Below are 17,165 nucleotides of genomic sequence, written 5' to 3' on the forward strand. Positions count from 1 at the left end.
ATAAAGGAAGAAGGAATGAACTTGCATAAGAAATTGAGGGCTATACCATGATACCATGATGTATCATTTCATTTCATATAAAAGTCAGGAAGTCATGTTGCAGCTGTATAAAACTTTAAGGAGGCCATAGTTAAAGTACTCAGTGCAGTTGGTCATCACAATACAGGAAAAATGTGGAGGCTTTGGAGAAAGTGCAGAAGAGATTCACTAGGATGTAGTTTTTTCGTTTCTTTGGAGCAGACCTTACCCTTAGACTTGTTTTTCAGTGAAAGGAGGTGGTGTATTGGAGCAGTCAGTGGAATTGTGACTCATCAGAAACTACATTCTGAGGGTACTTTGAAAGCATTTCTTAATCTTCAACCTGTACCACATAGAAGGAGACAAGATGCAGATTTATGATAATGTAATCACCTGCAGCTTTCCCTTCATTGTGACTTGGAAATTTACTTCTTTCAATGTCATTGGGCCTAAGTTTTGAAAATCCTTCCTAACAACACCTTTATAAGAAAGGCAGAGGTGATTCAACAATATGGCTCACCACCCTATTTCTCAAGAAACTTTGGGCTGTAAATGCTGGCTTTATCTATATCACCTGTATTTTATAAATAATAAAAAGATGAAAATGGAATTAATTTTTAAGGAATATGTCCTCATTAATGTATTTCTTAACAGTAAAATCAATACTTATGCTTTATTTGTAAGGTGCTTGACAGAGGACTGATACTTAACTACTGATCATATGAATATTCATAGTGCCGTAAATGTGTAATGTGTATGAAAATTTTGGAAAATGCCTCATGTACCTTCTACTGAGATTAGTACCAGAATATTTTTTTTTGCTAATTCTATGACAGTTAATGTCTGTAGGTGTGATATTGTTAACTTTTTGAGCTTGAATCTTCAGTTTGGTTCAAATTCTTGGTTTTTAATCTTTTAGGTCAAGCTCTCAAGTGACTGAGAAGGTAATAGCTGATCAGAATAGAAAGGTCTTAAACTCTGCAGAGGCATTCCACAATCCACACTACAGGAGCATGTTTTTTTACATCCTTCGTGTGGAGACAGGAGCAGGGGATACTATTGACAGGTACGTGAGGCAAAGTAATTTAAGCTTTAGGTTAGAGCTGACATGCCCTCTGATTGTCTTGTAACCTCTTACATCAAGGCTTTTGTTTACTCAGTATGGATATGTGTTTGAGTTTGGATCAAGGACTAAGTGAATCATAATACCAGTGTGTCACTTGCTTCTGTTTCTGTCTTGGACATGTGTGATTGCTTTACAATGTATAGTGATGAAAAATCAAATACAAAGCTCTGAGATGCCGAAATCACAACATGCCAATAATTAAATCTATTGATTTTTGTAACCTTATCCTCTATGTTTTGGTTTACTTGAATTATTTCTCATTATTTATTAATGTTATTTATTTATTTGACTATAACTCTCAACCAAAATGTACTTCAAGCTTACCTGATCATGACCCTATTGCTATTTCTGTGATCTAGCTGTGTGCAAGTTGCAAACTAACTATGCCAAGATTTGTTTATTGCACCTTTTGTATTGTGTTTTCTTGAGCTCTCTGTGAATTGTTTTCTCCTTATTCTCTACTTAATATCAAATGCATGCAAGTCAATATGGAGGAAAGAGAGAACTCTTATAATTATTTAGTCCAGGACATTGCATTCCTTTGATTTGCTTAAGAGTGACATCAATGAAGAAGTGAGCAAAATGTTAACTCTTGAGGGTGAAGAAGACTGCTAAAGGAATCTGATTTGTATTTTAAAAGTTTTTGTTAGCTTTTACTTAAATTGTGCAGTAGATTGCTATTTAGCATGGAATGATAAAAGAACCAAATGTGAGAGTGGGAGCAGCTACTTGTGAATACATTGGATCAGACAAATGGGAGTCTTAAAAATGAAATAATGAGAATTATTGCAAGGGTGAAAAGTAAGGAGGATGCAAAGGGATAACAAGGGGTATGGAAAAGTGAGGTCTATTAGGGACCACTGAGATAATCTGTGTGTTGTGTCAGAGAATATGGATGGGAACTGAATACTACTTATCTAAATTTTGGTTTCAGATTTCAAATGGGGGTGCTGGGAAAATCTAGAGGATTATATTAAATGTCTCAGATTGTAGTTGGGATCCTTAATATCTCACATACATTAATGATTTTGCTGTGAGTGTGGGCAGTATGACTAGAAAGTTTTGCAGGTGAATTAAAATTGTTAGTGTTATTGATAAGATGTTCTTGGGTTATGGAACAATGTTGATCAACTGGTAAATTGAGTGGAACAAATACAGATGGAATTTAGTCCCAAATCAGTGTGAGGTAGTGTAGTTGGGAGCTCTAATAAGGATGGGACTTGCACCGTATAGAGTATTGAAGCATAGAGGAATCTTGATGTACTTATCCAAATACTCCTAATTGTGGCATCGGAAATGGATCAGATGGCAGAGAAGATTTGTGAATCTGGTCTCCATTAGCCAATGCACACAGTTTAAGAGCACAAAGATCATGCTGCGGCTTGAGTATTGTGTGCAGTTCTGGTGGCTGTAGTATAGGAAGGGCATAACTGAACTCAATAGCATTTACCAGGGATGGTTTACCTGAGGTGGAACATTTCAATTATGAGGTGAAACTGGAGTGGCTTGGTTTATTTTCTTTTGAAGGGGAAATCTGATAGAGATATACAAAATTATGAAAGTCAAAGATGGGGTAGATAACTGAGAAGTCTAAAACCAAAGAGTGTAGGTTTATAGTGAAGAATAAGAGGGTTGGGGGGGGCATGAGGGTTTAAAAAAAAATTGTAAGAGTAGCTGCAACTTGGAACTCATCACCTGAGATGTTGGTGGAGGCAGGTACTGTCAGAATTTAAAGCATTTCTGGATGAACACTTCAATCACCAAGATGTAAAGATTATATCTTGATGATTCAAGTGCTTATCAGCAATTGATATAGGCCAATTGCTAATAAGCACAATTAGTATGGATTGGTACATGAAGATTAGCATGGTCATGGTGGTCTGAAGAACCTGTTTCTGTGCTGTTTGATTTTGACTCTCCAATACTTTATGAAGTTATTCCTTACCCTGCATTGACTGAGAATACATTTTCTTACGCAGATTAAATCAGCTTCATGAAGTGCTTTTGGACATGGCTAAGCGACCTAGAGTTGTACAGTGTGCTCAGACTGTTCCCATTCTATTGCAGGTTTACTTCAAAGTTGTTACTCAGGTAATTAAAGATCATTGTTTAATCCATTGTTTCAGTTATTTGTCAATTTACCCTTCTTCACTAATTCAATTGAGAAAGCAGTTTGGATATTTCAGTGGAACAATTGGAAAATGTCTCTCTTGTACTGTCGAAGTAACTGCACACTAATTAAATAAACATGAACTATTTAATATCTGTCGCAACACACTATTAGTAGTCTACCAATTGGCTAAACACCAAAGTGCGCATTCTCACAATTGGCTGCTGAGAAGTATGAGGTAATACACTTGGGAAGTGTAGACAAGACGAGAATCACAATAAAAAAAAAAGAGGACACTGAAGAAGAGGGGATCAGAGAGAGCTTCACAGTGCATGTCCACAGATCTCTGAAGCTAGTTGGGCTGGAGGATAAAGGTGACATTTGGGATACTGTCCTTTACAGCTGAGGAGGAAGATCCTGCTTAAATTGTACTAGAGAGAGTCGAGGGGAGATTGACAAAGATATTATCAGGGATATAGATTTCATCTGTGGTGAAGAGTTGCAAAATTAAGGTTGTTTTCTTTGGAGCACAACTGAGGTGTGGGTATTGAATGAGTCCGAGAAGGGTTAAATGGGAAGGATAAGACCTCTGTAAAGAGTTGAGTAACTGGAGACTCAGTAATAGGTAGAAAGATAAGAGGAGATCTGAGGAATTTTTCATGCATCCATTGACAGAATATGGAGCTGACCAGCTGAAAGGGTGATTGAGAAAGATCTCATTTAAATTACCTTGATATGTATGTGAAGAGCAATAATCTACAAAATTGAAAGTGTGATTAGCTCTTGGCCTGCATGTGATGAGACATACCTACAGTCGATGATGGCCAAATAATTCATTCTTAAAATTATTCAGCAGTACTTCAGCAAGTTTGAACAACAACAATGGAAAATGAGTTCTCTTTCATCCTATGTATCTTGTCACCTGGTGGTTTGGTTACATGATTAATAATTCAGAAAACAAGACAAATAATCCAGAGACATGTTTTTTTTTTAAAGTAAAGGTCAGTTTGGAAATAAAAAAACTTGGTGATATTAAAAGAGATCTAAAAATTATTAAAGTTATTCATATTCCCCAACATCATTAGAAAGAAACCTGTTGTTGCCCTGTGTGATCAACTCCCATTCCATTATAGCTGACTTTTAACTGGTTCTGAAATAGATTTATCAAACCTGCTATTTGTAGAAAGGTGGCTGAGGATGATCTTGCTCATTTTGTCAGAATGTTGAAGATTAGATATTGGTTTTGTGAGAGAAGTCAGAGAGTGGTTGCCTGTGTGACTGGTGGCCTGATACTAGTGAGCATAGAGATCGTTCCTGGGTCTGTTGTTGTTTATCATCCAAATCTTTGATACAGATGACAATGTGATGAACTGGATTAGCAAAACTGTGGATGACTCCAAGATTGGAGACATAGTGGACAGGGAGGAAGCTTGCAGCAGGATCTGGACCAGTTGGAAATGGGCTGAAAAATGGCTAATGGAAGTTAATGCAGACAAGTGTGAGGTGTTGCACTTTAGGAAGACAAACCAGGATAGGACATACACAGTGAACAGTAGAGCAATGAGGAGTGCTGTAGGATAGAAATATCTGGGAATATAGATCAGTTATTCCTTGAAAGTGGCCTCACAGGCAGATAGGATCTTAAAGAGAGCTCTTGGCACATTGGCTTTCATAAATCAAAGTACTGAGTACAGGAGATGGAATGTTATATTGAAGTTGTACAAGATGTTGGGACCTATTTTTGGAGTGTTGTGTTTAGTTCTGGTTACCTACTATAGGAAACGTATTAATAAAATTGAAAGAGTACAGAGATATTGCTGGGACTTGAAGACTGAGGTATAGGGAAAGGTTGAATAGGCTAGGACTTTATTCTGTGGAGCATAGGTGAGGTGAGATTTTGATAGAGGTATATAAAATTATGAGGGGTAAATGTAATAGGGTAAATGTAAGCAGACCTTTTTCACTGAAGTTATATGAGACTAGAACTAGAGGTCCTAGTTTAGGGGTGAAAAGTGGAATATTTAAGGAGAGTATGAGAGGGAACTTAGGGTGGTGAGAGTGTGGAACAAGCTGCCAGTGGAAGTGCTGGATATGGGTTCGATTTCAACGTTTAAGGGAAGGTTGGATAAGTACATGAATAGGAGGCATATGGAGGGTGCATTTTGATGGGACTAGGCAGATTCAGCACAAACTAGATATGCCAAAGTGCCTTTTTCTGCACCATAGTGCTTTATGACTCTAAATGAATTAAAGAATCTGGCTGTCACTATTGGCGCTGAATCTGTGTTCTTGCCTCAAACTTATTCAGTTCTTCTCAAAGGTAATTAATAATTAATACTCATTAGTTTAATATGCACCAATTTGATATGCAGGTTTGTGTACCCATTCTACAAAAAGAAATGAGACTTTGGAGCTACAGATTATAATGGTAGATCATAGCATAAATAAGGATTCAGTTATAGTATTTTCACCAGATGGAATAGAAGATACTAAACAATGATTCAAAGCTCCAGGGCTTAAACTACTGACGTACATAAGCAGCACAATATAGAGTCTGGCCTTTTTTAAAATCTTAGTGTTATAATCCAGAGCATTACCTTCTCTCCTAATCACTTTATACCAAAGAACTCAGTTAACCTGGGGCTAGCATTTGTTTTTTACTTCATGCCCTTTTTTCATTAAATTTCTCACCTGGCAGCGTTGGTGTAATCTGCAGACTATTTGCATGAACTGGAAAGTACCAAAAATAATTTCCTTTTGCTTCCTGCCTGCATTACTTGCTGGATTGTTTCCAAAAATAGGGAGGTTTCTTTCCAATTTTGAACAGCATAATTGACTATCATTAAGGAGTCAATTATAAGTTTTGGTCTTCTATAACATTAATTTAGGCTGACAACAAGACCTGGTTAGGAACATCATTGTGACTTTAAAAAGAATTGATTATATTTGCCCAGAACACAAAATTACATTAATAACTTAATGACACATGACCTGGGTCGTCAACAGAATTAAATTGTTCTTATGAAAGCTCCTCTCATCTGTTCTGTTTCAGAAATTTGGGTTGAAGGCCTATTTTTTTTTTTAATTTTCCTACTTTCTGGTTGACTTCAGTTTGCAGATGGGCCACTGATTAACCAATTAGTTCTAGTCATCCTGGAGCGGAGCAATCTTCTGTATAACATCCCTGATTTCAAGGCAGAAGTTCAACGGTAAGCTAGACTTTAATTGAACACAGCCCTGTACTTTGGAATAGAATTTTTTAAATATCTAAAAAAACTCAGATGCTGGAAATCTGAATTTTAAAAAAAGCAAGAAATGCAAGAACAACTCAGCAGATTAGGCCACATCTGTGGTCAGTGTTTCAAGTCAAAAGTACTGGTGAGTGTTTTTCAACTGGAATAGAATGCTTACTGGATGAAATAATTCTGGGAGTGTATGTGTACATGTGTGTGTATATATTTTTTGTTTGCACAATGTAGATACTTTGGTAAGGCCAATTTTTATTGTCTGTATGTAATTGCACTTTAAAAGCTATTGAGCTACCTTTACAAACAGCTGGAGTATATCTGCTGAAGGCTCTAACATGTTGCTTTTTGATAGAGAATTCCAGGATTTTGATCTGTTAACAGTAATATATATTAAAGTTATGATACAACTACTGCCTTGGTCATTCTGAGTGGTTGGGATTTTAGAATTGTGATTATACTGAAATCCTTGGTAGAGTGCTCCAATAGGTCTTTTGGATAATACGCGCTGTAACTACAATGCATCAGTGCAAAAGGAGTGAGTTTTTATGGTAGTGAATGGGATGCCAATGAGTCAGACTGCATAGACATGGGTGGTGTTCAGCATCCCTAATGGTGTTACAGCTCCAGTTGCTCAAGAGGCTGAAGAATATTCCATTGCACATCTGATTCATGCCTTGTAATGGCGGAAGAGATTTGCAGAGACTTCACTAAAGGGTATCAGTGGCCTAAATTTATGATAGCCAAGTTTCTGATACAATCCCGTTATTCCAGATTTATTTAATTATATGTATTTGAGTTGCCCAGCTGCCATGAAAACTCGTATTCTTAGAGTATTTGTTCAACCAGTGGACTGTTCGTCCAGCAGCACAACATGTTTATGGATAGGTGCAGTTAAAAGACCTGAAGTTAAAAGACCAATTAAAAGATGAGATAAAGACCTGAAAATAAAGTCATTAAATGTAATCAAAAAAATCTGGAAACTGAAAATATGTCAAAGACTTCAACGTGGGTTTCAACAGCAAAGTTCAGACTTCTTATTTTTGAATTCTTTGAAGAAATATGTGCTGTGTGCACATATTCCCTATGACCACTTGGTCTTCGCTGTCTGCTCTGGCTTCCTCTCCCATCTCAAGTGCATGTGCAGGTTACTACAAGTTGCCCCTGTTGCATAGGTGAATAGAATCTAGAGGGAATTGATGTAAATGTCCGGAGAAAAAAATGAGAGTAGTGTAAATGGTTACTTAATAGTTAGTGTGGACTCATTGGGACAAAGGAGCTGCTGTTTCCATGCTCAATAACTCTTGCTCTCTTTGACTGATTACTGAGTAGATGGAATGTATTTGGTTTCTCAAACAACCTGCATTAAAATATAGTAAATATGTGACTAAGATCAAAATGTTTAAATTTTTGGTAGAAGCTGTTTATAATGGATATCTGGATTCAGTTTAGGTGGTGTTTCATGTTTGTTGTGATTAATTACTACCTGCACTGCTTACTATTATTTCATTCTCCATTTCCACAGTGTATTCAGTGCCCAGCTGATGGTCTTATGTAAACTGTATCCAACTGTCATTGTAGAACAATCCAAAGAGCTGCTAGAATTCTGTGGAACAGTCAGCAATATCAGCAATAAAGAGGACTTTTTCATTCATGTGGTAAGGAATTACAGGGGAAATTCTTATTCAGTGACCTGTTCTGATCAGAGCATCTCCTGAAGTAATATTAGATGTGCATTACCTTTAATTTTCCATGGGCTACAGATCTCCTGATGGCTGAATACATTCATCTAGTTCTTTGTTGACCTTTACAAACTAGGAGTTGACAGAACATCATGTAACACAGGTGCTACACATTGGTTCACTGGATTATGCAGGGGAATGTTTACTGTGGTCCCCAGTCTTGATTACAATCAAGCAACTTGTCATTTGCATGGGCTGCACCGGAGGCGGTGTTGATGGATAAGTTTACATGATGTTATTTTCCACTGAGGTTTTTTGTTCAAAGTAATTTTATTATCAAAGTACATACATGATACCTGAGTTTAATTTTCTTGCGGGCATTCACAGTAACTAGAAAGAAACACAATAGAATCAATAAGAAGCCTCAACGTGACAGAGACAAACAACCAATGTGCAACAGACAGCAAACTATGCAATTACAAAAATAATATTAAAAAATAACAAATAAGCAATAAATATCGAGAACACAAGTTGTAGAGTCCTTAAAAGTGAGTCCATGGATTACAGAATCAGTTTAGTGTTGGGTTAGTGAAGTTATCCCCTCTGGTTCAAGAGCTTGATGGTTGAGGGGTAATAACTGTTCCTGAACCTGGTGGTGTGGGACCTGAGACTCTTGTACCTCTTTCCTGATGGCAGTAGCAAAAAGAGAGCATGGGCAGGATGGTGGGGGTCCTTGATGATGGATTCTGCTTTCCTTCATCAGTGCTCCTTGTAAATGAGCCCAAAGGTGAGGAGAGGGTTACCTGTGATGGACTGGGCTGTATCCGCCACTTTTTGTAGTTTTTTCCCGTTCGAGGGCATTGGTGTTTCCATACCTCACTGTGATGCAACCTGTCAGTGTACTCTCCACTGCTCAGGTATAGAAGTTTGTCAGAGTTTTAGATGACATGCTGAATTGGTGCAAACTTCTAAGAAAGTAGAGATGCTGCCGTTCCTCCTTTGTAATGGCACTTTCATGCTGGACCCAGGACCGATCCTCTGAAATAATAATGCTGAGGGATTTAAAGTTGCTGACTCTCCACCTCTGATCCTTTGATGAGGACTGGCTCATGGGCCTCCGATTTCCTCCTTCTGTAATCAATAATCAGCACTTTGATTTTGCTGACATTGAGTGAGGTGGTTGTTGTGGCGTCATTTAACCAGGTTTTTAATTTTCTTCCTACATGCTGATTTGTCACTGCCTTTGATTTGGCCCACAGAAGTGGTATCGTCAGCAAAATTAAATATAGGATTGGAGCTGTACTTAGCCTCATAGTCATAAGTACAAAGTGAGTAGAGTAGGGGATTAATCACATACCACCAGGTGCACCAGAAGGCTGATAGAGATTGTGAAGATGTTGCCGATCCAAACTGGCTGAGGTCTATCCAGTTACACAAGGAGGTATTGAGGTCTAGGTCTTGGAGCTTTTTGGTTAGATTTGACGGGGATGATAGTATTGAATGTCAAGCTGTAGTCAATGAAGAGCATCTCGATGTATGCCTCCTCACTGTCTAGAAGTTCCACAACTGAGCGGAGAGTCAATGAAATGGCATCTGCTGTTGACCTGTTGTGATGATAGGCAAACTGGAATGGATCCAAGTCACTCCTCAGGCAGGAGTTGATGTGCTTCATCACCAACCTCTCAAAACACTTCATCACAGTGGATTTAAGTGCTACTAGATAATAGTCATTAAGGCAGTTTACCACATTCTTTTTGGGCACTGGTATAATTGAAGTCTGCTTGAAGCAGATGACAGCTTATCATTCGATTGTCCCAAACCAAGAGCAGTGTAGTGTTATATCATTGTACCTTTGCATCAGATCAGGATTCATATTCGGGTACAATGTGGTTAAAGACAAAGGAAGGAAGGAAAGAAAGAACTTGCATTCATGTAATGATGTTCACAATCTCCAAAATCTATAAGACATAAGAGCAGAATTAGGCCATTTGGCATATCAAGTCAGCTCCACCATATGATCTCAACTCCATTCTCCTGCCTTCTCCTCATAACTTTTCATGCCCGTCTTGCTACCTATGGCAATGAATTCCACACCCTCCGGCTAAAGAAATTCCTCCTCATCTCTATTCTAAATGGATGTCCCTCTATTCTAAGGTTGTGGTCTCTGGTCCTTGACTTCCCCCACCACAGGATATATCCAGTCCACATACATTTTTTCTAGGCCTTCGAAGATTCAGCACATTTTAATGAGAACCCCCCCCCCCCCCCATTCTTCTAAATTCCAGCAAATGCAGGCCCAAAGCCATCAAACACTCCTCATATGATATGCCTTTCATTCCTGGAATCATTTTCGAGAACCTCCTTTGAACCCTCTCCAATGTCAGCACATCCTTTCTTAGATAAGGGACCCAAACGTCTCACAATACTCAACGTGAGGCCTCACCAGTGCCTTATAAAGCTTCAGCATTACATCTTTGTTTTATATTTGAGTCCTCTCAAAATGAATGCTAACATTGCATTTGCCTTCCTCATCACAGACTAACCTGCAAATTAAACTTTAGGGAATTCTGCACGAGGACTCCCAAGTCCCTTTGCACCTTCCCATGTAGAAAATAGCATACACTATTATTTCTTCTACCAAAGTGCATGACCATATACTTCCCGACACTATATTTCATCCTGCACATTCTGCTAATCTGTCTTAAGTCCTTCTGCAGCCTCCCTGCTTCCTCAACATTACCTGCCCCTCCACCTGCCTTTGTATCTATCGTTCACAAACTATTGTTCATCAATTTCAATATCCAAATTATTGATGTACAATGTAAAAAGAAGCGACCTCTACAGAACACCACTAGTCACCAGCAGCCAATCAGAAAAGGTTCCCTTTAACCCCACTGTTTGCCTCCTGCCAATCACCAATGCTCTATCCATGCTGGTATTTTTCCTGTAATACTTGGGGTCTTATCCTGCTAAGAAGCCTCACGTATTTGTCAAAGGCCTTCTGAAAATCCAAGTACACAATATCCACCAATTCTCCTTTGTCTATCTTGCTTGTTACTTCCTCGAAGAATTTGAACAGATTTGTCAGGCAAGATTTTCCCTTAAGGAAACCATGCTGACTTTGTCCTATTTTACCATGTGCCTCCTTGTACCCCGAAATCTCATCCTTAATAATCTACTCCAATGTCTTTCCAACCACTGAGGTCAAGTTAACTGGCCTATAATTTCCTTTCTTCTGCTTCCGTCCCCTTTGGAAGAGTGACATTCGCAATTTTCCAGTCCTCTGGAACCATGCCAGAGCCTAGTGATTCTTAAAAGATCATTACTAATGCATCCACAATCTCTTGAGCTACCTTTCAGAACTCTGGGGTGTAGTCCATCCGGTCCACGTGACTTATTTACTTTAAGGCCTTTCAGCCTCCCAGGCACCTTCACCCTAGTAATGGCAACTTCACTCACTTCTGCCCTCTGATGCTCTTGATCTTCTGATATACAGCTAGTTGTCTTCCACAGTGGACTGATGCAAAGTACATATTCATTTCATCTGCCACAAAAAGCAGGATCTCCCGATGGCCACCCATTTCAGTTCTGTTTCCCATTCCACTCTGACATGTCAGTCCATGGCCTCCTCTACTCCTGTGATGAGGCCACAATCAGGTTGGAGGAGCAACTCGTGGTATTCCATCCAGGTAGCCTCCAACCTTATGGCATAAACAGCGATTTCTCAGTTCTCCAGTAATTCCCTCCTCCTCACCTTCACCATTCCCTATTCCCATTTTCCTCTCTCAGCTTGTCTCCTTACCTGCCCATCACCTCCCTCTGATGCTCCTCCTGCTTCCCTTCCTTCCATGGGTCTGTCCTGTCCTATCAGATTCCCCCTTCTCCAGCTTTTTATCTTTTTCACCTGTCAACTTCCCAGCTCTTTACTTCACCCTTCCCCCTCTCCCAGTTTTACCTATTACCTACTACCTTATACTTACTTCCTTCCTCCCAGGATTTTACTCCGACTTCTCACTTTTTCCAGTCCTGATGAAGGGTTTTGGCCTGATAAGTCAACTATTGATTATTTTCCGTAGATGCTGCCTGGCCTGCTGAGTCCCTTCAGCATTTTGTGTGTATTATATGGGATGTTGCTTTTAGTTTTAGTTTTTAGAAACTTCTCATTCCTCTAACTTCCCACTAATTGTTGCTTTATTATATGCCCTCTTATTTGCTTTTATGTTGGCTTTGATTTCTCTTGTCAACCACAGTTGTCATTCTGCCTTTAGAATATTTCTTTTTTGGGATGTATCTATCCTGCATCTTCCAAATTGCTCCTAGAAACTCCAGCCATTGCTGGTCTGCCATCATCCCTGCTAGTGTCCTCTTCTAATCAACTTCGGCCAGCTCCTCTCTCATGCTTCTGTAATTCCCTTTACTCCACTCTAATACTGAAATGTTTTACTTCAACTTCTTGCTCTCAAATTGCAGAGTGAATTCTATCAAATTATGATCACTGCTTCCTGACATTTCCTTTATCTTAAACTCCCTATTCTAATCTGGTTCTTTGCACAACATCTAATCCAGAATAGCTGATCCCCTAGTGGGCTCAACCACAAGCTGCTTTAAAAAGCCATCTCATAGACATCCTACAAATTCTTTCTTGGGATCCAAAATCAGTACCATCCTGATTTGTCCAATCTGCCTGCATATTGAAACCCTCCATGACTATCACAACATTGCCCTTTTGACATGCATTTTCTATCTCCCATTTTTACATTTGCAGTTTCTTAACTCTACTCCAACGATTCTACATCTTCCGATCCTATGTCACTTAAATGTACTTTGAAACTCCTCCAAAGGATTAGATTTCATTGTTTACCAACAGAGCCACCTCATCCCCTCTGCATACCTACCTGTCCTTTTGATACATTGTGTATCCTTGGATATTAAGGTCCGAAATGTGATCTTTTTTTCAGTCGTGACTCAGTAAAGCCCATAGTGTCATACCTGCTAATCTCTAACTGCAGTACAAGATCATCTACCTTATAACATGTACTGTGTGCATTCAAATATAACACCTTCAGTATTCATCACCCTTTTCAATTTTACCTCCCATCTGACATTTCAACTCATCCCACTGACTGCAATTTTACCCTATCATCTACATTTCCTTCTTTACAGTCTCAATGCACACTGCCTCTACTTGTATACCAACTGCCCCATCCTCAGCCCTATCGAACAGTTTCCCATCCTCCTGCCAAATAAGTTTAAACCTTCCCCAACAGCTCTAGCAAACTTGCCCGCAAAGGTATCAGTCCTCCTTGGGCTCAGGTATAACGCGTCCCTTTTGTGCAGATCATACCTTCTTCTGCAGAGATCCCAATGATCCAGTAGTTTGAAGCCCTGCTTCGTGCACCAGTTTCTCAGCCACTCACTCATTTGCCTGATCTTCCTATTACTCTCAGTGATGCATGACACAGGCAGCAATCCAGAATTTACATCTACTGGAAGTCCTGCACATTTCATTTTTCTGCCCAACTCCCTAAATTCTTTTTTTAGGACCACCTTCATTTTCTGACCTATGTCATTGGTGCTAATGTGTACCAAGACTCTGCCTGTTCCCCATCCCCCTCTCGAATACTGTAGACCCGATCTGACACATCCCTGACTCTGGCACCTCGGAGGCAACATATAATCCAGTCTCTCTTACTGTGGAATCCCCTATCACTACTCTGCTCCCCACTTCGCTTCTGAGCTGTAGCACCAGATCCAGAGTCCCAGTTGCTACGGATTTCCCCCATCCTCAACAGTATCCAAAATGGTATGCATATTATTGAGGAGAACAGTCGGGGATACTCTGCGATGTCTGCCAAGGTCTTGTCCCTCTCCTGACAGTCAACCAGATACCTGCCTCCTGCATTTTAGGAGTGACTACCTCCTTGTATCTCCTATCTATTACCTCCTCAGTTTACCATAGGGACCGAAGGTCATTGAGCTGCAGCTCCAGTTCCTTAACACATTCTCTAAGGAGCTGCAACTCAGTGCACCTGGGGCAGATATGATTATCTGGGAGGTTGAAGGTCTCTCAGAATTCCCGCATTGGACATACCTCGCCCCAACCTGATGAGCCAAGGCCTCCTCTCTCTAGCAACCGTCCACTCAGACAATGGCCGCTCCACTTGCCGCAACCTTATTTTTATTTACCCTTGCTAATGAATCGAGATTTGATTGGACTGCTGAAAAATGCTGAAACCCCATGAAAGCTCCTCTTTTAAAATCTTACAGACCTGTGAGTTTCTCCTCCCCTCCCCCCCCCCCCACCCCAATTTGATTGGGCTGCGAGGAAAAGTGCTGAAATCCTGCTCTTTTTTTTAATCTCACTCATGGACCTGCAGGTTGCCACGTCCCTTCCAATTTGATTGGGTCATTGGAGAAACATTTTACATCCTTGTTTTATGCCACTTGATTTACATCACTTTTTAAATGTCGTTAGAGCTATAACAAGAAAATAGCAGTCTGATGCACAAAATCCCACAAGCACCAACACACTGGAGTGATTATGGCTCCTTTGTTTCTGCTTTAGTGATGTAATTTGATAGATTACTCTTCTGATGATACTTGAAGTGGTGCTTCAGGTTCTTTGACAACCAACCTGGAGGACAGATGGGGCATTAGTTTAACACCTTACCCAAAAGATGACAGCTTAGGCATTGCAATGCTTCCTCAGTATTTCATTGGAATATCACTATAGATTTTTAAGCCTAAATCTCTTGTATGTGATTTTGTGTTAACTTGGATTCAAGAACGCTGCCTACTTAGTTAAGGCTGAAACTACAGAAACAAAACACTGTGGATGCTGGAGATCTAAAATAAGATCAGAAAATGTAGAAATATTCAGCAGGCCAGGCCATACAGATCCTAATCAATCTACTATTTTTGGCCATTTTTATCTGCTGACACTTCATATAGCCTTTTCACTACCTGTGTTTAAAAGTGCTTAATGGTCAAAGAAGTTGCACTGTTATTAAGTATATTCACTTGGAGAACTAGTTGTTTTTATCTGATATAAATATAACAAATAAACCAGATTTTCATGATGCAAAAGAATTGAAACATGCAAAATACTGCAGGGAACTCAGTTGGTAAGGCAGCATCTTTGAAAAGGTATAAAAAGTCAATGATTTGAGGTGAGACCCTTCATCAGGATTGGAAAGGAAGGGGGAAGAAGCCAGAAGTCTACTCTTTATCCCCCTTCATTTCCAGTCTCGATGAAGGGTCTCGGCCTGAACTGTTGACTGTTTATTCTGTTTCATGGATGCTATGTGACCTCCAGCATTTTGTGTATTTCTTTGGATTTCCAGCATCTGCCGAATCTCTTGTGCTTAAGAAAGGGGTGATTATGGGGAAGTGCCTACCCTATTTAACTACTTGTGATTTGTGCATGTCGCTTTGGATCAGATGCACCAAGTTTCCTGATGAATGAGCAGCTGTTTCAAAATAAGACCATAAGATGTAAGAGTAGAATTAGGCCATTTGGCACATTGAGTCTGCTCTGCCATTTCATCAAGGCTGATCCAGTTTTCCCCTCCGCCCCAATTTCTTGCCTTTTTTGCCCATATCCCTTCATCCATTGGCCAATCAAGAATCTGTCAACCTCTGCCTTAAACACACATAAAGATTTGGCCTCCACAGCTGCCTGTGGCAAAGAATTCTACAGATTCTCCACTCTCTGGCTAAAGAAAGACCTCCTCATCTCTGTTCTAAAAGAACGCCCCTCTATTCTAAGGCTGTGTCCTCTGTTCTTAGACTCTCTCACCATAAGAAACTTCCTATCCACATCCACTCTGTCAAGGCCTTTCACCATTCGATAGGTTTCAATGAGGTCACCCATCATTCTTCTGAATTCTAGTGAATACAGGCCCAGAGCCGTCAACTGCTCTTCATATGACAAGCTGTTCAATCCTGGAATAATTTTTGTGAACCTCCTTTAAGTCCTCTCTAGTTTCAGCACATCCTTTTTAAGATAAGGGGCTCAAAACTGCTCACAATGCTCCAAGTGAGGCCTCACCAGTGCTTTATAAAGTCTCAACATTAATTCCTTGCTTTTACAGTACCTATCAAAAGTATTCACGCTCTCCCCTTGGAAGTTTTCACATTTTATTGTCACGTTTCACATTGAATTAAATTTGGCTTTTTGACAATGATCAACAAAAAAAACCTCTTGTGTCAAAGTGAAAACAGATGTCTACAAAGTAATCTAAATAATTACAAATATAAAACACAAAATAAACTCAAAATTCAAGACAGTAGTTAGAAGATGTACCTTTGACAGCAATTACAGCCTTGAGTGTGTGAGGATAGGTCTCTATCAGCTTTGCACATTTGGACACTGCAATTTTTCCCCATTCTTCTAACAAAACTGCTCAGGCTCTGTCAGATTGCATGGGGTTCCTGACTGAAAAGCCCTTTTCAGGTCTTACCACACATTCTCAATTGGATTGAGGTCTGGACGCTGACTTGGCCACTCCAGGTCATTAACTTTGTTTTTAAGCTATTCCCGCATAGCTTTGACTTTATGCTTGGGGTCATTGACTTGCTGGTAAACAAATCTTCTCCCAAGTTGCAGTTCTCTTGCAGACTGCATCAGGTTTTCCTCCAGGATTTTACTGCATTCATTTTATCCTCTACCTTTAGAAGCCTACCAGGGTCTGCCGCAGTGAAGCTTTCCCGCAGCGTGATGCAGCCACCACCGTGCTTCACAGTAGGGATGGTGCTTATGCCAAACATAGCATTTAGTCTAACGGACAAAAAGCTCAATTTTGGTTATATCAGACCATCGAAGCTTCTTCCAGCTGACTTCAGACTCTCCCACGTGCCTTCTGGCAAACTCTAGTCGAGTTTTCATATGAGTTTTTCTCAACATTGGCTTTCTGTTTGCCACTCTCCCATGAAGCTGTGACTGGTGAAGCACCCGGGCATCAGTTGTATGTGCCGCCTCTCCC

General features: G+C 39.8%; 1 protein-coding gene and 1 long non-coding RNA gene across 4 annotated transcripts in view; one reads left to right on the forward strand and one right to left on the reverse strand.

The window, feature by feature from the left end:
- Nucleotides 1-17,165, forward strand: part of ap5z1 (adaptor related protein complex 5 subunit zeta 1) — a 49,607-nt gene that overhangs the window by 25,655 nt on the left and 6,787 nt on the right. For all 3 annotated transcript variants that reach the window (XM_059979490.1, XM_059979491.1, XM_059979493.1), the window contains 4 exons: nucleotides 938-1,084; nucleotides 3,124-3,235; nucleotides 6,366-6,463; nucleotides 8,025-8,157. In XM_059979490.1, coding sequence (XP_059835473.1) covers nucleotides 938-1,084; nucleotides 3,124-3,235; nucleotides 6,366-6,463; nucleotides 8,025-8,157 — 490 coding nt within the window. The remainder of the gene's footprint in view (nucleotides 1-937; nucleotides 1,085-3,123; nucleotides 3,236-6,365; nucleotides 6,464-8,024; nucleotides 8,158-17,165) is intronic.
- LOC132399271 (uncharacterized) lies at nucleotides 11,937-16,902 on the reverse strand. The gene is made up of 2 exons (XR_009513926.1): nucleotides 16,487-16,902; nucleotides 11,937-14,815 (listed from the first exon to the last, which is right to left on the reverse strand). It is a non-coding gene; the product is annotated as an uncharacterized LOC132399271 (long non-coding RNA).

Source organism: Hypanus sabinus, chromosome 9 (assembly GCF_030144855.1).
Source record: "Hypanus sabinus isolate sHypSab1 chromosome 9, sHypSab1.hap1, whole genome shotgun sequence".
NCBI classification, from domain to species: Eukaryota; Metazoa; Chordata; class Chondrichthyes; order Myliobatiformes; family Dasyatidae; genus Hypanus; species Hypanus sabinus.